The sequence below is a fragment of the Nansenia antarctica genome, assembly GCF_963989245.1.
Source record: "Nansenia antarctica genome assembly, chromosome: 3".
Classification (NCBI taxonomy): domain Eukaryota; kingdom Metazoa; phylum Chordata; class Actinopteri; order Argentiniformes; family Microstomatidae; genus Nansenia; species Nansenia antarctica.
This window is the reverse complement of record NC_137688.1, coordinates 33,736,237-33,758,736: the sequence shown is the minus strand read 5'-3', so window position 1 is coordinate 33,758,736 and position 22,500 is coordinate 33,736,237. Positions and strand designations below refer to the sequence as shown.

Genomic DNA, 22,500 nt, shown 5'->3' with positions numbered 1-22,500 from the left:
ACACACACATCCCTACCCCGAACCCTAACCCAGCCCCTCCCTGTCGCCCTCCAGTGACCTGGAGCTGCCCCCCCCCGCCCCAGAGCCCACCCCCGGTCACATGAGGAGGGTTGCCCGTAGCAACCTGGAGGAGGACGCGGCGGCCAACGACAGCGTCAGCACGGCGCCGCGCAGCACGGAGGCTTCGCTGTCCGAGGACGTGTTCACAGAGTCGGACGACCCCGCCCCCTCCGACCAGCCACGCCCCCCTCACCGCCGCCGCCGCTCCTCGGGCGCCTCGACTGACTCGGTCCAGACCGCCTCCTCCCCCCCCGTCACCACCCTCGCCCTTGCCCCCCCCACCTCCACCCTCACCACTGGCACCACCACTGGCACCACCGCCATTGGCACCACCCCCAACGCCGCCTCCACCTCCCCCACCTCCACCCTCGCCACGGGCACCACCTACGCCACCTCCACCCCCACCTCCACCACCCCCACCCCCGCCTCCACCCCCACCACCACCACCGCCTCCACCCCTGGGCCAGACACACCCAGCCCTGGGACGGCCCCCCAGGACCGGCCCCAGACCTCCAGGACAGAGGGGTCCTCAGAGGAGAGCGGACCCCAGGGAAGGCAGCCCTCGGCCGGGTCGGGGGCTAGGCAGGACAGCCCGGAGCTGGGGGAGCGCGGAGCTCAGAGCACGTTTGTCAACACGGAGACCGGAGCAGATCCGGGGGCGGTCGGCGAGGCGGGGGTCAAGTCCCCGGGGCCGAACGGGTCAGTGATGGCGGGGGCTGAGGAGGAGGAGGGGGGGCAGGCCCAGGACTCAGCGCCGGGGGGTCAAGGGTCAGAGTCGGGCATGGAGGAGCTCAGGAAGCTCTGGAAGAGCCACGCCGCGCAGTCGGCCAATGAGACGGGAGGCTGGGATCAGCTGACAGGAAAGGCCAATCAGAACCCGTCGGCGGAGGGGCCAGGTGCAGGTAGAGAGAGAGAGAGAGAGAGAGAGAGAGAGAGAGAGAGAGAGAGAGAGAGAGTGAGAGAGAGTTATCATTCTATTGAATTGAAATTATGTATTTGTGGAGGGGAAAATCCACATAATCGTGCTAAGAGAGCTTCTGAGTCCAGTTAGAGTATTGGGTTGGTTCTGATGAAATGATTCAGTTATTTTGGTTGGCAGCATTGTGATGTTGGCAAAAACAAGATAATACAATTAGATGATTAGAGATACTGTCCATGTCTAGGCCTTGTGAATGGGGATAGAAGACTCAAGTGTGTGAGTCTTAAGGCCAATGCACACGGCCCCGATTTTGTGGCACCGCCGAATTCGATTCCATTGTTTTGAATGACACAATGCACACGGCGTGCGATGCGATATTGTCGCACAACAACATTCGATTCTCAATTCACACCACCGAAGTCAACAACACGGCCCATCTCATGGGATTACAAGACACCTATATTACATAATAATAACAATCGAGCATGTAGGCACAATATGCCCAGTTGTATCTTGTAGAAATTGTGGAAGCAAGGCAAGCAATATTGGTAGAGCCTACAGTAATCAGCCTGCCTGGTCCGACTTCGGTGGTGTGAATTGAGAATCGAATGTTGTCGTGCGACAAAATCGCACGCCGTGTGCATTGGCCTTTATATCGTCGGGCAGGCGGTTCCAAAGTCTAGGGGTCCTACAGGCAAAGACACGGACACCTTCTGTTTTCAGTCGCTGAGGCGCTAGAGATGACTTCATACTGTTACAATGTTGTTGTGACATTCACACATATAAATACACATACGCTTACACATACACATACATGTGATATTGACACTGCATACATGTGATATTTACACTGCATATATGCACAGACACACACACACACACACACAGAGATACCACTCAACTACAGCAATAACACCTTCCTATTTCATAACCATCTACTCCCTCCCGCCCATCCCCCATCTACTCCCCCCTATCTACCCCCTCTCCCCCTATCTACCCCCTCCCCCCATCCCCTCATCTACCCCCTCCCCCCCATCCCCCCATCTACCCCCTCCCCCCATCCCCTCATCTACCCACTCCCCCCCATCTACCCCCTCCCCCCCATCCCCTCATCTACCCACTCCCCCCCATCTACCCCCTCCCCCCCATCCCCTCATCTACCCCCTCCCCCCCATCTACCCCCTCCCCCCCATCCCCTCATCTACCCCCTCTCCCCCCACCATCCCCTCATCTACCCCCTCCCCCCCATCCCCTCATCTACCCCCCCCCCCCCATCTACCCCCTCCCCCCCACTATCCCCCCATCTACCCCCTCCCCCCCATCCCCTCATCTACCCCCTCTCCCCCCACTATCCCCTCATCTACCCCCTCTCCCCCCACCATCCCCTCATCTACCCCCTCCCCCCCATCAACCCCCATCCCCCCAGCCCCTCCCAGGCAGCAGCGGCCGTATGCCTTCCTGTCCCTGCGCGTGGGCCAGCCCATGAGGAAGACGTTCGTGTCCTCGGCCAGCGCCAGCATGCAGCAGTACGCCCAGCGAGACAGGAAACACCAGTACTGGTTCGCCGTTCCACACGAGAGGTCAGACGGGACGCCACTTCTGACATCTGACCTTTGAACCCCGCAGGGAGTGTTGTTGTTGCTGCTCAAAGCCACAGCAAAAGACTCCCAGGGCCAGGCCTTAGTTCGTAGGGATTGTTGCACGGCTGAGGTTGGATTTGCATCTTTCCTCAGTCATGGGAGGCCGGTGGAGGTAGAAATCGGAGGACGGGCTCGTTGTAATGTCTTGGGTGGAGTGAGGGACGGTATCAAACACACGTGTGTGTGTCCACTGTGTAAACAGTGCTGAGAAGGGCAGAACGTACAGAACTCACAGAATGATGTTTATTCTAGCTTGTTTTTGATTAATTTGTTCTGGATTATTCAACCACAGTTTTAGTCAGTCAGTCTGAAGAAGCATTTCATTAACATCATTAACATGTCATGGGATCAGATTTCAGTCCCTCTCCTCTCCTCCTCCCTCCAGGTCAGACCACCTGTTTGGTTTCTTCGTCCAGTGGAGTCCAGACTCGTACGGCGAGGGTCTGGCTGGGACGTCCGGGCAACCGGGCTTCGTTGTGGTCAAGAAGAACCGCGGGTCCGAACCCAGCTCAGACATCACAGCCAAAGAGTGGGAGGTACGAGAGGGACAGCCAATGGGAAGAGAAGTAGCCTAGAGGTTAGAGAGGGACAGCCAATGGGAAGAGAGGTAGCCTTGAGGTTAGAGAGGGACAGCCAATGGGAAGAGAGGTAGCCTAGAGGTTAGAGCGGGACAGCCAATGGGAAGAGAGGTAGCCTAGAGGTTAGAGAGGGACAGCCAATGGGAAGAGAGGTAGCCTAGAGGTTAGAGAGGGACAGCCAATGGGAAGAGAGGTATCCTAGAGGTTAGAGAGGGACAGCCAATGGGAAGAGAGGTATCCTAGAGGTTAGAGAGGGACAGCCAATGGGAAGAGAGATATCCTAGCGATTAGAGAGGGACAGCCAATGGGAAGAGAGATAGCCTAGAGGTTAGAGAGGGACAGCCAATGGGAAGAGAAGTAGCCTAGAGGTTAGAGAGGGACAGCCAATGGGAAGAGAGGTAGCCTAGAGGTTAGAGAGGAACAGCCAATGGGAAAAGAGGTAGCCTAGAGGTTAGAGAGGGACAGCCAATGGGAAGAGAGGTATCCTAGAGGTTAGAGGGGGACAGCCAATGGGAAGAGAGGTAGCCTAGAGGTTAGAGAGGTCCCTGGTTCGATTCCCCACCCCAAAGCGAGCACACGGGTCGTCTCCAACATTCCAAATAATGGATTGGATTGATTGATTGGTTAACAAGGTCCTCTGTGGCTCAGTTGGTAGAGCATGGCGCTAACAATGCTTAGGTTGTGGGTTCGATTCCTGTGTTTGTGTTTTAAGAGAGGTTTTTAGCCTACATCCTGATTGGTCACAGCAGGGTTGGACAAACAAGATCACATAAAAAAAAGAACTGTCTGTGTGTCTGTTCACATTCTTTGTCGGTCTGGGTTAAACACTTGTTTGAGTTTTTCTGTCACCATAAACACATCATTTGAACAGACAGTGGTTGTGTTACAGGTCCTCTTTATGGCAGCGGGGCTGCACACCTCTCCAAGTCTGACCTGTGTAGCCTCACGGCCATGAAGGGGACCTGGAACACAACCGTAACATCATCACAGCCAATGGACAACCATCAGCAAGCCTGAACTGAGACACACACACACACACACACACACACACACACACACACTACAACGGTATGGAATGTTTCAGTTCTCTGACTTGACAATGTGACAATCAGGGGAGGCTGGCGGAGGTAGACATCGGAGGATGGGCTCGTTGTAATGCATGGAATGGAATCAGGAACGGTATCAAATGTGGTCTGGTCATGTTTGTCTCTGTTCAGTGGGGACAGAGTATCTTTTCAGCAGATGTACTCTAGTCTACTGTACCAATGACATGTATTTATAGAAATAACATTTCATGTACATTCATATAAATCACATTATATCTATTCGAGGTTATTGTTCCATGTTCAACTTGCATTGCACCTAGTGGGGATGGCTCTCTACGAAAGGTGGTAAACGTTAGCAGGTTTACAAAAGTGGTGCAACTTGGAGAAAAAAAAACGTTAAACTTAAAAACTTTACACTACAATTTAACAGACGTGGGTGGAGGATTTACCGTGAAGGGAAACGGGGTACTCACGTTCCCGCCCGTAATACACTAATTGACCAATAAGAGAAGACTCCTATCCTGCCCTGAAATCCGATTGGCTTCTGACGGAGCCAAACATCACATTTTGGTAGCCCAGAGCAACGGTGTCGCTCCTTATGAAAGCATGTTGACGAACATGTTGTTGATGCACCCTGTCAGATCATAACCGTAACGGCGCAGAGAGAAGTAGTTCGTATTAGTTTATATCGTCAGATCGTCCTGAACTGCATCAAATATGTTCCTCTCTCGACTGATTAAGGAGGCACTGCTTCTGACACCCAAGTACAGCTTCGTGGTAATAATAAAGCAATGTATTTATTTTATTTATTTATTCTATGTGCTGTTCGGTTTGTTGTCGCTGTTGTGCGTCCTCCGTAGTTTTTGCAGCTCTGTAGCCGATGGTTAGACAGTATGGTTGGTTAGACAGTATGGTTAGACAGTATGGTTAGTGTGCTGATATGCAGCCCGACAGTATGGTTGCTGCAGACACTACTTGTTCCGGTAATTTAGGGGAGTGAGAACCACACCGGCTTTGATTTAGTTGACTGTTTATATTTCTATCGGAGTTCGTCTCGGCGACGGGGTGCAGGTGATGGATTCGCCGTTGGCCGGTGGTGGTGGTCCGGGACAGGTGGCAGGGGCTGGTGGTGGTGGTGGTGGTGGTCCGGGATAGGTGACAAGCGGGGTGTAGGCAGTGGGAGTTGTAGCTAGATGTAACCACGTTATTACTGTTATTGATTGTGTTATCTTTAATCTTATTATCTTTATTAGATTGTATTGCTGATGCTGCTGCTGTTGATGTTAGAGCTTTTCTGCCCCAGGCGTTTGGTTGCATTGTGGTAGAGCTGCCAAGTCTCACGCAATCGCCGTGAGACTCACGCATTTCAACCAGTTCTCACGCTCTCACGCCGCATCTCTATTTCTCACGGCGAAAAAAACAATGTGTTTTACGGGACTTTTATTTTTGAAATTCCTTGAAAGAAAGCTACCGGACATGAGTTTCGTGGCATCTTTCTGCACGCGAGTTAACTTGAGTCTGCAATCGAAGCGGCAGGCGAGCGCTGATGGAAGAACCTGTGTTCACGCAAGCTGCAAGAATGTAGCAAGCAGTGTTGCCAGATTGGGCTACTTTTGGTCACACTGGACGGGTGGATTCGGCAGCTTTTAGACCGGTTGGGCTGGACATTGTCAATTCCATCTGGCAACCGTGGTAGCAAAATATGTGCATACATTACAACATCGTATCTGGTAGCCTACTGGACTGGGTTGCACCAATTTGGCGTAAGTCATTACTAAATGCAGGCATTTAGTAGTTACTAAACCCCTAGTTGTTACTAGCTAGTTTCAAACTAGTTGTTTACTAATTTCAGTTGCACCACGCCAATCTTTTGCCAATTAGCTAGTAAATACTCTGTTTTGGTAACTGTTTTTTGTTTCTCTACTGTAACATAACCAGGTACATGGTACATTAATAATAATAATTACAATTTACAATAGGGATGCACCGAACATTCGGCCACCGAATGTATTCGGCCGAATATCGCAAAATAAAGCACATTCGGTATTCGGCCGAATGTGTGAAAACACCGAATGTTTTACACCGAATAGTGGGCGTGTTTTGATGACGCAATCAAACAGTGTAAGCATCCCATGCTGCTCGGCGAATGAGACGAGCATTGACTGCATGCTGCTACATCTTATAATTATGACAGCCTTGCCAGTGGCCACTATGTATTATATATATATATATATATATATGTGTGTTTACCCACAATCGTTATTACCGACCTCTTCCCTTGTGTGCTATAGTATAGACTTCGGAATAAAAGCGGACACGCGCTTTCTCATTTTGGCTGCGTTCGTAAATTCGCATCGAGAGCGCCGGAGCGCACACTGGGTTCGACGTCATTAAGGGACCAAGTAATTTGATTGGACAAGAGGCCTTCCATGAGTTTGATTGATTGATTGAAAACTTTATTAGAAGATTTGCAGAAGTAGGTTCTCAGTCAGAAGGAGAGTTCTCAGTCAGCAGTCACCATGAGTAGTCGCTTCTATCAGCGCACGAGCGCAACGGCGAGGATTATACCGCATTTTCTTCTGTTCCTTCTATGGATTACGGATTTGTACATCAAATCACCACAGAACTTGCATCTTATGGAGAAGGAGTCAAACTTTGTTGGAAAAGGTGAGACACATAACGACTTTTATCTCCACGCCGCGAAGAAATGTTTGGGCTTCGGAGCAACAACCATTCACACGACGCTAACTGCGGACCGGACGAGAAGAAACAAACCCCCGACAGGTAGAATAGACAGAAGAACCGTGATATGGCTCTATCTACTGCTCTCGGGAGACATCCAGCAGAATCCCGGACCAGTCGCAACCAGGCGGGCTTCACGTTTAGCCAGACAACAACTATATCTTTCCCAGGCAAATGCTACGAGCATAAACATTGACGCCATTGTCGACAAACCGGTTAGTTTGCCGGCAACAGCAGACATCCAGGTTTCAGACGTGGCTAGCAAAACAATGGGTAGATATGCTAATAACATTACCCCCCCACCTATCTTCCACCACCTAGCCAGGGAACACAGAGGCCTCCCCCACCCGGTGACGAACCCCCCCCCACCACCCGGTGACGAACACAGAGGCCTCACCCACCCGGTGACGAACCCCCCCCTCCCCCCTCCCTCCCCCACCCGACGACGACCCCCCCCTTCTCCACCCGGAGACTCTACGACGAAACCGATGAACAATGGGCGCCCCCCCCCACCCCCCAATCCTCAACGTGACGATGACCAAAATGGTGGTGACTATTTCCAAGTCAAAGACATAAACTCTCTATTTGGACACAGCAGTAAGGGCCTGCATATTGTTCACCTTAATGTGAACAGTCTTGTGCCTAAACTGGACCAAATCAGAGAAATGTTCCATGACAGCAAGGTTCATATTTTGAGCTTCTCTGAGACCAAGTTTGATGAATCCATCAAAGACCCAGAGATTGAAATAGTCAACTACACAGTCATCAGAAACGACAGGAACAGGTATGGGGGTGGTGTCTGCATGTATATTCACAACGATATTATCTTTAACACCCGTGATGACCTGAATCATGACAAATTAGAATCTGTTTGGGTTGAAATTATCTTTAACAAAGCAAAACCGGTGCTGGTTGGTTCTATCTACAGACCTCCCGATCAGAGTGATTTCTATGATATTCTTGAGGGGTGCTTGGATGACGTTGACTGTGTGGAAAAGATTCTTATTGGAGATTTGAACACGGACATGCTCAGAAATGAAGCATCCGTTTTCAAATCCTTCACTAGGTTTTCTGAATTACACGGTCTCCGTCAACAAATTACCAAACCCACTAGGGTGTGTATTTCTACTCAAACCACCATAGATCTCATTCTAACATCGGATGAGTCCAAAATCTCCAAGAGTGGGGTTATTGTATGTGGGCTAAGTGATCATTACATGATCTTTTGCACTCGTAAAAAACAAAAACCCAAGGCTGGCGGTCATAAAACTATAACTACTAGATCCCTTAAATCCTATTCTAGTGAGGCCTTAAACCATAAACTGGAGAATCAAGACTGGTTTGATGAACTAAAATGCACACAGGTTGAAGAGGCATGGCTAGGTTTCAAAACCAAATTCCTAAATATTATTGACAGTATAGCCCCCATGAGAACCACCAGGGTTAAAACCTGATCAGATTTCCAAAGCGAATTGACGAACGCACCCTTCCGTTCCACATTGCAGCCTGTACTGTAGCACATAGGCTGACGTCACAATTTCGTCAGTGTTGAAGCAAATGGTTATATATAATATAACTAATGTTAAATATGGTATTTTACGAAAAGAAGTAGCCTAGTAAAAAGTAGGCTCAAAGCACTTTTATCCCAATGCACTTTTTTTGTTGTAGGCCTACAAAGATTTTCTTTCAGCAGCTATTTTTTTTCAATCTCAATTTCTTTCTTTGAGAAGCATGAATAAAAAGCTAAATGTATTTAGTTTATGCAATGATAAAATTAAAAACTGCCGATACACATTCGGTATTCGGTATTCGGTATTCGGCCAAGTGTTTCCTTAAATTCGGCTTCGGCCTCGGCCAAGAATTTTCATTTCGGTGCATCCCTAATTTACAATACAAATACAACAATTGGGGGTCCCTCCAAAAAAATTTGGGAGCCAAGCCCTCATTCTGACCCAGGAAAAACCCTGGTATGTACTGTATAACATGATAGCCATCTATGAGCTATGCACTATATATAAGATGATGACCAAGGGTCTTTCTGCTTCTGACCAAGGGGCTGAGTCCTGTTGATGGGGCCCAATTTTCTTTTAGAGTCTGTAGGCTGTTTATTAAGATTTCATATTTTGTCTTGTTTTATAAAATGTTCATTATTTTCATTTCTTGTGCTGGTTTATTATGAACAACATGTAAAATTGCAGGAAACTAGCACAAATAATTGGGTGGGAGAGAGGGGTCGCCGCTGCCAAAACGTGCACAGTTTTGGGTCGCTCCACCGCCAAATCTCACTCCAAACTTTTGGTGAAACTTGGCAGAATTTGTGGAGTTGTATTCAATGTCACGATAAATTAATTCGAAAGTACGAAGGTATCAGAGAGATAACTCCCGAAAAGGAGGGAGAAGGAGAAAAAAAGCAACAGGTAGGCTAGGTCATAGGATATGAAAAATAAGAACCCGATCAATTTGACCATGTTGTTGTCAAGGAGGCTGTTTGCCGATGTGAAGGTGGAACCGGTTCAGGAGCCGTCGCTGCCTTCTGAGTGTAGCGGAGGTGGTTTGAGGTGGCCCAGATATTAGCCCTCAGGTGTGAGGAGGATGTTGTTAGCAACGGTGCTAAGAGTAGGTTCAAACCCGGCAAGCCAGATATCACACTAACATCCAGAGTGTAGTGTGTGTAAATATAAACCCTGTTGTCTTCCAGGGTATCATTATGGTCACCATGGTTACCATGGTTGTTTAAGGGGAGGGTTAAAGGTCATCATGGTTACCATGGTAGTTTCAGGGGCGGGTTAAAGGCTACCATGGTTACCATGGTTGTTTCAGGGTAGGGTTAAAGGTCATCATGGTTACCATGGTAGTTTCAGGGGCGGGTTAAAGGCTACCATGGTTACCATGGTTGTTTCAGGCTAAGGTTAAGGTCATCATGGTTACCATGGTTGTTTCAGGGTAGGGTTAACAGCAGAGTAGGACATTCCTCCGTTGTTGTTCCTGGTTGTTGTTCCTGGTTGTTGTTCCTGGTGGAAAAGCTGTTACTGTGACCTCTTGGTAAATACTCTGTGTGGTTATGGATGGTAAGGTTATATATAAGATGTAGGGCTGGTTATATGGATGGTAAGGTTATGATGTAGGGCTGGTTATATGGATGGTAAGGTTATATATAAGATGTAGGGCTGGTTATATGGATGGTAAGGTTAAGATGTAGGGCTGATTATATGGATGGTACGGTTATATTTAAGATGTAGGGCTGGTTATATGGATGGTCAGGTTATATATAAGATGTAGGGCTGGTTATATGGATGGTCAGGTTATATATATAAGATGTAGGGCTGGTTATATGGATGGTCAGGTTATATATAAGATGTAGGGCTGATTATATGGATGGTCAGGTTATATATAAGATGTAGGGCTGGTTATATGGATGGTCAGGTTATATATAAGATGTAGGGCTGGTTATATGGATGGTCAGGTTATATATAAGATGTAGAGCTGGTTATATGATGGTCAGGTTATATATAAGATGTAGGGCTGGTTATATGATGGTACAGTTATAAGATGTAGGGCTGATTATATGGATGGTAAGGTTATATATAAGATGTAGGGCTGGTTTCATGGAGATGCAGACCAAAAAGCATCCTCAACGGAGATGTTCCCATTGCAAACTGTGATGTAATGGTGGACTAGGCTTAAGGCTGGTCTGTGGACCCGGGCCATGTTGTGGTATCTGGGGAGGGTTCTGGCTGGTCTGGGTAACCTCGTTCTCACTAGAGCTGACCAGACCTCACCTGGGCTGGGCCTGGTGCTCTATGGTCCTGACCCACCTCACCTCACCTGGGCTGGACCAGGGCCTCTATGGTCCTGACCCACCTCAACCCACCTGGCCTGGACCAGGGCCGCTATGGTCCTGACCCACCTCACCTCACCTGGCCTGGACCAGGGCCGCTATGGTCCTGACCCACCTCACCTCACCTGGGCCTGGGGCTCTGTGGTGCAGCAGTGAACAGCCAGGCATAGAGTTATATCTCTAGAGAAGCCACGTGCTATTTAGGGGAGTGCGCCCTCTAGAAATGTAACTTTATGGGTCACCCCCTATGCCCCTATGCCCCCCCCCCTATGCCCCTCCTCCCCCCCTCCTCCCAGGTCGTCTCAGCTGCTGAGTATCAGAGGAGGGTCGATGCTCTGAACAGTGAGGACCTGCGCTCGCTCTGCAGACGGCTTCAGGTGCCTCACGCCTCCCCGCCACCCCCTATTATGACACCCCTCCCCCCCCCACCCACCTCAACCCCCCCGCCCCCCCCCTTCCCCCCGGACCTGGGGCAAATACTTGGGCTGTGCTTGATTTGGTATGCCTGGTGTGTGTCGCCAATTGGATTGTCCCAAACGTAACAAACAACAAGGAGCAGTAGCTAAATCAAGCACAACTCCCCCCCCACACACCCCCTCTCCAGTCTGCTGCAGGGGCCCTCCACCCAGGGGAGGCTGGTGGAGGTAGAAATCGGACGATGGCTCCTTGTAATGAGGGATGGTATCAAACGTGTGATCGATACCATTCCGTTCCTCCATGCATTACAATGAGGCTGTCCTCCAATACTTGTACCTCCCCCAGCCTCCCCTGCCTCCAACCTCTTCATCGGTGGGTACAGACACAGGGACTCAGACTATTGGCGTTATACAACTTGACCCCTTAGACCAGGCATGCTTTACCATCAGCTCCTGTGATGGCCCCACAAATTGACCCACATATTGATCCCAATATTATATAGGCTATATTAAGCCATTGAGTCAAGAAGTCGACCACCAAACAGGTCTTCTAGACAACACACGTCATCTCTCTGGCCCTTATGAGCAGACTGCACAGGACCCGTCTGATCGAAGCCCAAGCCTTGGAATGCAAGACATGCAATGTCGGCCATTTTGTTTTTGTTTGTGAAGATTGACCCCTTCGCCTGAAGGTCGTTTACTACACGAGGGAGGGAGGGAGGTCTTCAGGTCAATGTTAGCTGAAGACAAATCTAACTACGAGTGACTGAGCTTTTGTCATCATCTCTAGACTACAGACGACTGTAGTCAAGAACACTCTCTAACAGACGACTGTAGTGTCTAGAACATTCTCTAACAGACAACTGTAGTCTAGAACATTCTCTAACAGACGACTGTAGTCTAGAACATTCTCTAACAGACGACTGTAGTGACTTCACAGCGTCACATTCGATAAGCCTCGATTTGATTTGATTAGGGGTAGTGGTGGCCTAGTGCATAGTGTGTTGGACTGGTGATCAGAAGGTAATTCAGGGAGTTCAAATCCCACCTGTGAACACACCACCACTAGTGTGCCCTTGAATAAGGCACTCAGTCTTAAGTTACTCCAGGGAGACTGTCCCTGTAATGTCCCCCTCTAATTGTAAATCACTTTGGATTAAAAGCGTCTTCTAAAATGGTCAATTATTGCCAAATTATTCGTTCATCGTTCTCCGCCTGCACCATAGAGTTATCCCCCTAGAGAAGGCGCTCTCTGGCTTTCCCATTCGTCGCCTTCCGGTGGGAGTGCACTCTCTAGCGATATACAGTATAGCCTTCCTATAACTCTATGGCATGTACTACTAACCACTACTACATTTCCCAGAGTGCTCTTGGTGTGACCACGCCCTAATCCGGCCTTGTAATAACCTACGTAATAACCTTTTAATAACCATGTAATAACCGTCAGCATGGACATGGTGCAAACATCCAAGACCGGCAGACTAGCAGTCACGCGTCCTTCATCGTTATCGATCACCCTGGTCTGTGATCAGGTGATCAGGGGGGATCAGGTGATCAGGGGTGATCAGGTGATCAGGGGTGATCAGGTGAGGCTCACTGATGCATTGAGGTGGACAACTGGACGTCTTCTTGGATGTTTGCGTTTTGGTTGCTGTGCCGTTTCTCTCTCTTCCCTGAATTACCATCCTACCAGGGGAGACTGGCGGAGGTAGAAATCGGAGGACGGGCTCATCGTAACGCATTGGAATTCCTCATTCCCATTCCATGAATTAGCCTACAAGGAGCCCCGTCCTCCGATGTCTACCCCCGCCGGCCTCCCCTGGCCTAGGCGGAGTGACGTCAGTGATGTTGATATGAGAACATCGCCCATCCGCTCCTCATTGTTTATCTAGGAGATGAATGCTCTCTCCCTCCCCCCCACCCCCTCTCTCGTCCTCTCCACTCCTCCCTCTATCCCCCCTTCATCCCTCCTCCCTTTCCTCCCCCTCTCCCCAGCCCACCGCCCCCCCCTTGTATGGACATTCTGTCCAACAAGGTCCACCCCTCCTCCCCTCCCCCCCTCTTTTATAGACGATGTTCTGACCCCCCCCATGTGTCTCACTGGTGCTGTTCTCTGGTCAGATCACCACCAAGGAGGAGGTGAGGCGGGAGCCCGGCCTGGCGGTCAGGGCTGACCTGGAGTCAGACAACTTCAGACCCAACCTGAGTGAACCCAGCAGCCTGCTGCTCCCACACCACATAGAGAAGGTGAGTAACTAACTAACTAGCAAACTAACTAGCTAACTAACTAACTAACTAGCTAACTAACTAACTAGCTAACTAACTAACTAACTAACAAACTAACACATTAACTAACTAGCTAACTAACTAACTAACAAATTAACTAACTAACTAACAAATTAACTAACTAGCTAACTAACTAACACATTAACTAACTAGCTAACTAACTAACTAACAAATTAACTAACTAACTAACAAATTAACTAACTAGCTAACTAACTAACTAACTAACTAGCTAACTAACTAACTAGCTAGCTAACTAACTAACTAACAAACTAACACATTAACTAACTAGCTAACTAACTAACTAACAAATTAACTAACTAACTAACAAATTAACTAACTAGCTAACTAACTAACTAACTAACTAGCTAACTAACTAACTAGCTAACTAACTAACTAACAAACTAACACATTAACTAACTAGCTAACTAACTAACTAACTAACAAATTAACTAACTAACTAACAAATTAACTAACTAGCTAACTAACTAACTAGCTAACTAACTAACTAACTAACTAATTAACTAACTAACTAGCTAACTAACTAACAAATTAACTAACTAACTAGCTAACTAACTAACTAACTAACTAACAAATGAACTAACTAACTAGCTAACTAACTAACCAACTAACAAATTAACTAACTAACTAACAAACTAACAAATGAACTAACTAACTAGCTAACTAACTAACTGACTAACAAATTAACTAACTAACTAGCTAACTAACTAACTAACAAATGAACTAACTAACTAACTAACTAGCTAACTAACTAACTAACTAGCTAGCTAACTAACCAACTAACTAACTAACTAACCAACCTGAGTGAACCCAGCAGCCTGCTGCACGCCCACCACATAGAGAAGGTAACTAACTAACTATATTTCAGCAAATATTTCGCTTTAGCTAACACATTTGGGAAATCAACGCAAAGCAAGATATTAGCCGTGCAAACATTTAGCCTTAGCCTATGGTGTTGAAATGTGTGTTTGAAGTAAAGGCGTCTTATCAATAAGAGTTAGCATGATAGTAGCCTAAAGGTGCCTACATTATTTGGTCACGCACACACGCACGCACGCACGCACGCACGCACACACACACACACACACACACACACACACACAGACACAGGTAGAGCTGGATTCGTGTCCTTGCCTGTGGATGCTCTCAGGGCCCTCTGTGGGGTCTGCAGTCACATGATCAGCTAGTTCCTAATTGGCTCCCTGCTGAGTAGTTTATCCCAGGGGTCCAATCAGGATGAGCCTTCAGATAGACAAGTACGGCCTTCAGACAGACAGACAGACAGGTACACAGCCTTCAGACAGACAGGTACATAGTCTTTATCCGCACACACACACACACACACACACACACAACAACATATACTGACACACCCACATGCTCCCTGCCAATGATGTCTTTATTGTGTGTGTGTGTGTGTGTGTGTGTGTGTGTGTGTGTGTGTGTGTGTGTGTGTGCGTGTCTGTGTGTGTGTGTGCGTGTAGCTGGCGGGGCACCTGCCCCCCCGGACCATCGGGTACCCCTGGACCCTGGCCTTCAGCAGCGAGAACCACGGCCTGAGCATCAAGTCCCTGTACCGCTGCATGCTGCACCTGGCCACCCCGGTCCTCATGGTGGTCAGAGACACTGACGGACAGGTGACTCTCTCCCTCACACACACACACACACACACACAGGACACAAACACACACACACACACACACAAACACACAATAAAGACATCATTGGCAGGGAGCATGTGGGTGTGTCAGTATATGTTGTTGTGTGTGTGTGTGTGTGTGTGCGGATAAAGACAGGTGACTCTCTCCCTCACACACACACACAGGACACACACACACACACACACACAAACACACAAACACAAACACACAGGACACACACACAGGACACCCCCGTCCTCATGGTGGTCAGAGACACTGGCGGACAGCTGACACACACACGCACGCACACGCACACGCACACACGTGCACACACACACACACACACACACACACACACACACACACACACACAGGACACCCCCGTCCTCATGGTGGTCAGAGACACTGGCGGACAGGTGACTCACACACGCACGCACGCACACGCACACGCACAGGACACACGCACATGCACATGCACACGCACAGGACACACACACACACAGGACACCCCCATCCTCATGGTGGTCAGAGACACTGATGGACAGGTGACTCTCTCCCTCACACACACACATGCCACACACACATATCAGTTAATCTGGTGATCATTATCATGCATGTTAATCTAGTCATCATGTTTCTCCTGTGTTTGGGAGAAGAAGGGTGGAGGCGTAGTGTCTGCTCTGAAGACCTGGGGGCTATTCCATCAAGGTCGCAAGGAAAATCCAGGCATAATTCTGATAAATGTATTTTAAAATATGCCTGGATTTTCCTTTAGCGACGTTGATGGAATACCCCCCTGCTCCTCAAGGTCTACATGATGAGCCTGCAGTTGTGCTTTTAGCAATTAGTTTGTTAACTCCAGTGTGTGTGTGTGTGTGTGTGTGTGTGTGTGTGTGTGTGTGTGTGTGTGTGTGTGTGTGTGTGTGCGTGCGTGCGCGTGCGTGTGTGTCTGCAGCTGTTTGGTGCCCTGGCCTCAGAGCCCTTCAAGGTGAGCGATGGTTTCTATGGAACAGGAGAGACGTTTCTCTTCACCTTCTGTCCCGAGTTTAAGGTGAGCAGCAAGCCAGCAGCTAGCCTAGCGATAGACACACACAATAGCCTAGCGATAGACACACACAATAGCCTAGCGATAGACACACACAATAGCCTAGCGATAGACACACACAATAGCCTAGCGATAGACACACACAATAGCCTAGCGATAGACACACACTGTAGCCTAGCGATAGACACACACAATAGCCTAATGATAAAGACACACACACCTGAGTTAGAGGTTAGCAGCTAGCCTAGCGATAAACACACACAGTAGGCTAGTGATAAAGACACACACACCTGTGTTTGAGGTGAGCAGCTAAGTAGCAGGTAGACTAGCGATAAACACACACTAACCTAGCGACACACACACCTGTCCAGAGATTGAATAGCATTGTATTTGTGTCATATACATTTCTCGAAGCGCTGCACACTTTATGCTCATACATATTTGACTGGTTGATTGACTGAGTGATGGAGGCTTGCCTGTGTGGTGTGTTGCAGGTGTTCAAGTGGACGGGTGACAACATGTTCTTCCTGAAAGGAGACATGGACTCTCTGGCGCTTGGTGGAGGAGGGTAAGTCATCTTCTTCTTCTTCTTCTTTTAGTTTTAATGGCAGCTTGCGTCCTTGATGTTGCATCACTGCCTTATTATCTTCTGGAGTAAAGCGGGGTACACACATAAGGAATTTCAAAATCTTAACAGAAATCTTATCTGAGACAGACCCCACACATGAAGAAACAAAATCTTGGATTTGAACAGCCTTGATCGTGTTGTGTGTGGTGTGCGCCAATTTCCCCATTTCAGCACCCCACAGACATAAAGATGTTCGTTACGACAGACTCCAAACTCTCTAGTCTCGTTCCCCACGCTTCTTGATTGGCGAGCAGGGTTCCATCACTGTGAATATGGTGCTCCTTAAAACCTCTTCTTATCCACGGACCCAGATGGGCATCCGAAGTGATATAAAGAGTTTACCTCGATCAATTCTCTTCATCGATATCACATTTTTTTCACAATTTTGCATGCTATACGATGCCACATTTTTTTCCCCGAGACGGTAAACACGGCCTAAGTCACATCCAGTTTTCTCCAACTGGAGAATGTGTCATGTCCGGTTTCAACGCCAAATTTCCATACCATTGGTCGGCCAACCCCAAAAAAAAAAATCCAAAAAAAAAAAATCTGATACATGAGAAAGGTCAAAGGTCAAAGATGGTGCCAAAATATCTCCAAATGGCCTAAACATAGGTGTCCGCCTAAACATACCTGTACTAAAACAGGTACAAAGTTGCATTTGCTCACATTACTAGCATCAACTTTGGCACAAGTACTAATAAGACCCTGGAGTACTGATTCCTAGATGATTTGGGCTTGGTTATCAGGTTTCCACGGTGATATTCACTGTAAAAGCTGTTGTTTTTTTAGGCGGAGACTGAATTTGAGATGTTTTATAATGTTCTAGCTCTATTTGCTCTGACACAGTAACATATATTTAGATTCTGACACTTCTACAGCCACCCCACAGGTGTTAGCTTTCATTTGATAACAATATCATTATGAAGGCCCTTGTGATTGTGGAGATATTCTATATTCACTGTGGGCATGTCATTTCGAGCAGAAAACCAGAAAAATTAGGTGGATAAGAAGAGGTTAAAATTACTTTAAAAATGCTTTTATTGAAATAAAACCTATGCTGATTCTGTTCAATCCTTTACTCCCTTTAAAGATGAATTAATAACACTGAGTTTGCGGGATCCGTTTTAAGTAGAATACTAACACACAAAAAAGAAAAAAGGAAGAAGCGGGGGGAGGAGGGGTGGGGGCGCTCTCTGATTGGTGCATCTGGGTTGCCAGATGGGAATGACATTTTCCACCCTAACCACAGTCTAAAACCGCTCATTTCACCAAACAATCTGGCAACCCTATGGTTTCTGGTCGGAAGTATTGAACGCATTTCACATTTACGATTGCCGACCACGCCCATTTTCCGAGCAGGTTGCCGGGAGAGTTGATTGCACAATTGAAGAGAAGTGACTCTTAACACACCTCACACCACAGGATTCTGTTATAGGAAAATGTTAAGATCCATCTGATAACCGGGCGTTTTCTGTTGTTTTCAGACATCCGAAAATCGGCCAAAAAATCCTTATGTGTGTACCCCGCATTAGCTAACCCCTAGGGTGTCCGGTTTGTCAGTCCCTCCTATCAGTCCTGTTCTCTTAAGAAAGCTGACCAGACACTTCCTGTCCTGTCCACATCCTGTCCATGTCCACTTCCTGTCCTGTCCTGTCCACTTCCTGTCCTTGTCCACTTCCTGTCCTGTCCACTTCCTGTCCTGTCCTGTCCACTTCCTGTCCTGTCCACTTCCTGTCGTTGTCCACTTCCTGTCCTGTCCTGTCCACTTCCTGTCATTGTCCACTTCCTGTCCTGTCCTGTCCACTTCCTGTCCTGTCCTGTCCACATCCTGTCCTTGTCCACATCCTGTCCTGTCCTGTCATTGTCCACTTCCTGTCCTGTCCTGTCCTGTCCACATCCTGTCCTTGTCCACTTCCTGTCCTGTCCTGTCATTTTCCATTTCCATTTCCATTTTTGGCATTTAGCAGACGCCTTATTCCAAAGCGACTTACAATCAATACATTTGAATACTAAGCATGTGAATCATCAGTCCACCATTCGTGGCAGGAAGGGTAATCTAGCTCAGGCCCGGGGCCATTGATAGACAGTACAAGGGGGGCGATAGAAGTTCTTAGGGACACAGTAGAGGGGAAAGCGGAAGTCTTTAGGAGACGTAGTGCTGAGGGCAGAAGGTGTCTCAGGAGGAGCAGTTAAGGTGTAACCTGAAGAGGTGGGTCTTCAGTCTACGACGGAAGATTGGTAGTGACTCTGCCGTTCTGACAGCCGTGGGGAGCTCATTCCACCAGCGGGGAGCCAGAGTTGTGAAGAAACGTGATCGGGCAGCACGACTGCTGTGCAGAGGTGGTGGGGCCAGTCGGCCAGCCGAGGTGGAGGAGCGGAGTGAGCGGGCTGGAGTTTGGGGGGTTACCATTTCCTTCAGGTAGGCAGGGGCTGTCCCTTTAGCTGCCTGATATGCAAGCACCAGGGTCTTGAATCTGATGCGAGCTGCTATCGGGAGCCAGTGCAGGGTGCGAAGGAGAGGGGTGACATGAGAGTATTTGGGGAGGTTGAATACCAGACGTGCAGCAGCGTTCTGGATGAGCTGCAGAGGTCTAATGGCGGAGGCGGGGAGACCAGCCAGGAGTACGTTGCAGTAATCCAGGCGGGAGATGACCAGTGCCTGGGTCAAGAGTTGCGCTGCCTCTCTGGTAAGGAATGGTCGTATCCTTCTGATGTTATAGAGGAAGAATCTGCAGGAGCGAGCCGTTGCTGCAATGTTCTCCGCACAGGATAGTCGGTTATCCAGGATCACTCCAAGGTTCTTCGCTGTCAGGGAGGGGGTTACAATAGAGCTCTCCACTGTGATAGAGAAGTCTTGGAGAGGGCAGGCTTTCCCAGGGATGAAGAGGAGCTCGGTCTTGTTAAGATTGAGCTTGAGATGGTGGTCAGCCATCCATGTTGAAATGTCAGCGAGACATGCTGAGATACGGGTTGCCACGTGTACATCAGACGGGGGGAAGGACAGGAAGAGTTGAGTGTCGTCTCTTCCTGTCCTTGTCCATTTCCTGTCCTTGAAACATAATGGCTGAAAAACATTTCCTCATTCTCTGTCCCCCCACCCCCCTCCCCCGCCCCCCAGGGGTGAGATCGGCCCGTCTCATCCTGTCCTTGTCCACTTCCTGTCCTGTTCTGTCATTGTCCACTTCCTGTCCTGTCCTGTCCACATCCTGTCATTGTCCACTTCCTGTCCTGTCCTGTCCTGTCCACATCCTGTCATTGTCCATTTCCTGTCCTTGAAATATAATGGCTGAAACACATTTCCTCATTCTCTGTCCCCCCACCCCCCAGGGGTGAGATCGGCCTGTGGTTGGACGGAGACCTCTACCACGGCACCAGTAGCCCCTGCAAGACCTTCGGAAACCCCACGCTGTCCAAGCAGCGAGACTTCGTCCTTCAGGACATCGAGATCTGGTCGTTTGAGTAGCAGAGCGAGAGAGAGAGAGAGAGAGAGAGAGAGAGACTCTATAGGAGGGGGTTGTGTCCTCCCCCTGATCTGCTTTGTACTTGCCTGCACCTCCCCTAGCTCCTGGGAAGCCTGCTACATACACAGCTCAATATAGCATTGTGCTAGCAGTCATCCATCTGTCTCTATGGGAAGCATGCTACAAAACACCTAGCACTGTGCTAGCAGTCATCCATCTGTCTCTATGGGAAGCATGCTACAAAACACCTAGCACTGTGCTAGCAGTCATCCATCTGTCTCTATGGGAAGCATGCTACAAAACACCTAGGACTGTGCTAGCAGTCATCCATCTGTCTCTATGGGAAGCATGCTCCAAAACACCCAGCACTGTGCTAGCAGTCATCCATTTGTCTCTATGGGAAGCATGCTCCAAAACACCTAGCATTGTGCTAGCAGTCATCCATCTATATGGAAACCTGGCTACAGCTACAGCTAGCATTGTGCTAACATAGTCACCCATCCATTTCTATATGAAGAGATGCCTGTTACTGACAGCTAGCACTGTGCTACATGCTACCGACTAATGCATCCAATACAGAGCGACTTTGTCTACTTAAAACCACTGTCGCTGTTTGTCATTGATACTGTGTGTAGCCCAGGGGAGGCTGGTGGAGGTAGAGATCGGAGGCCGGGCTCATTGGAAGGCATGGAATGGAATGCATCGACTTCCACCAGCCTCCCCTGGTACAGCCTCGGCAGAGAGAGAGGGTGTAAGGTGGTGTTACAGCCTCGGTAGAGAGAGAGAGGGTGTAAGGTGGTGTTACAGCTTCGGTAGAGAGAGGGGGTGTAAGGTGGTGTTACAGCCTCGGTAGAGAGAGGGGGTGTAAGGTGGTGTTACAGCTTCGGTAGAGAGAGAGAGGGTGTAAGGTGGTGTTACAGCCTCAGTAGAGAGAGAGAGGGTGTAAGGTGGTGTTACAGCCTCGGTAGAGAGAGAGAGAGGGTGTAAGGTGGTGTTACAGCCTGGGTAGAGAGAGGGAGGGTGTAAGGTGGTGTTACAGCCTCGGTAGAGAGAGAGAGGGTGTAAGGTGGTGTTACAGCCTCGATAGAGAGAGAGAGGGTGTAAGGTGGTGTTACAGCCTCGGTAGAGAGAGAGAGGGTGTAAGGTGGTGTTACAGCCTGGGTAGAGAGAGGGAGGGTGTAAGGTGGCGTTACAGCCTCGGTAGAGAGAGAGAGGGTGTAAGGTGGTGTTACAGCCTCGATAGAGAGAGAGAGGGTGTAAGGTGGTGTTATAGGATCACCGTTGGTGTGAATCACTGGATGTCTTTAGGTGTTAGCATAGCTTAGCATAGGGCTCATGCTATTGGTCCACTTCCACGTCCCATAATAAGCTCACAATGACACACACACACATACATTCACACATACATACATACATACATACATTGTACACACATACATACACACACACACATACATACATATGCACAGTATGCACACTCACTTGAATTCCAAAGTGACCCATAGACTCCACCCCTTGCCACTAAACTCCACTCCTAACCTATAGACTCCGACACTCCACCCACTAGACCCTAGATCAGACTGTAGTCTCCACCTAGCCTCTCGACCCCCTTAGATCTGATAGGTGGACAGTTTGGGTGAATGTGGTAATAACACCACACTCACCCTCGGATAGGCCAGGTGGAAACGTCGCCACATTGCTTACACCAATCCAGTCCCTTCAGATCTACAGCAGTGTCTTGGGTCTAGGGGCTAGGGGTCAGGGGTCGTTTTGGAATGGAGCCACAGAGCCCACTCAGTAACGTGTTCCTGTAGGTCTGTTGAATAGTGAACAAGGTTAGTATATCTGGTGACCTTTGACCTTTGCCATCCCCCTGGGCTGTGTTTCTTCCTTCAGTTCTGCTGCACACCAACACAGGGGAGGCTGGCGAAGGTAGAAATCGGAGGACGGGGCCTCATTGTAATGCATGGAACGGAACAAGGATTTAGTATCAAGCACACACGATACACACACACGACACACACACGTGGTTGATACCGTTCCTCATTCCCTCCCATGCATTACAATGAGGCCGTCCTCTGATTTCTACCTCCACCTGCAGCGAAAAAACGCCTTTAATCCTGAAACAAGATGTTGCTTGTCTTCAGGATATTGAGAAGTCCGAAGTTCGTGGGTTATTT

The 22,500-nt window shown here is 48.7% G+C and overlaps 1 protein-coding gene across 1 annotated transcript in view; it reads left to right on the top strand.

Annotated features, from left to right (window-relative positions):
* The window catches only part of LOC308154009 (oxidation resistance protein 1-like), a gene marked incomplete at its 3' end in the record, with an annotated part of 47,236 nt that extends 26,914 nt beyond the window's left edge, over positions 1–20,322 (top strand). The window contains exons 7-16 of the mRNA XM_080527189.1: positions 55–437; positions 528–962; positions 2,406–2,559; positions 3,005–3,155; positions 11,120–11,200; positions 13,361–13,486; positions 15,028–15,180; positions 16,139–16,234; positions 16,723–16,796; positions 20,187–20,322. Of these exons, the coding sequence (XP_080383315.1) occupies positions 55–437; positions 528–962; positions 2,406–2,559; positions 3,005–3,155; positions 11,120–11,200; positions 13,361–13,486; positions 15,028–15,180; positions 16,139–16,234; positions 16,723–16,796; positions 20,187–20,322 (1,789 nt within the window). The remainder of the gene's footprint in view (positions 1–54; positions 438–527; positions 963–2,405; positions 2,560–3,004; positions 3,156–11,119; positions 11,201–13,360; positions 13,487–15,027; positions 15,181–16,138; positions 16,235–16,722; positions 16,797–20,186) is intronic.
* Positions 20,323–22,500: the final 2,178 nt, after the last annotated feature.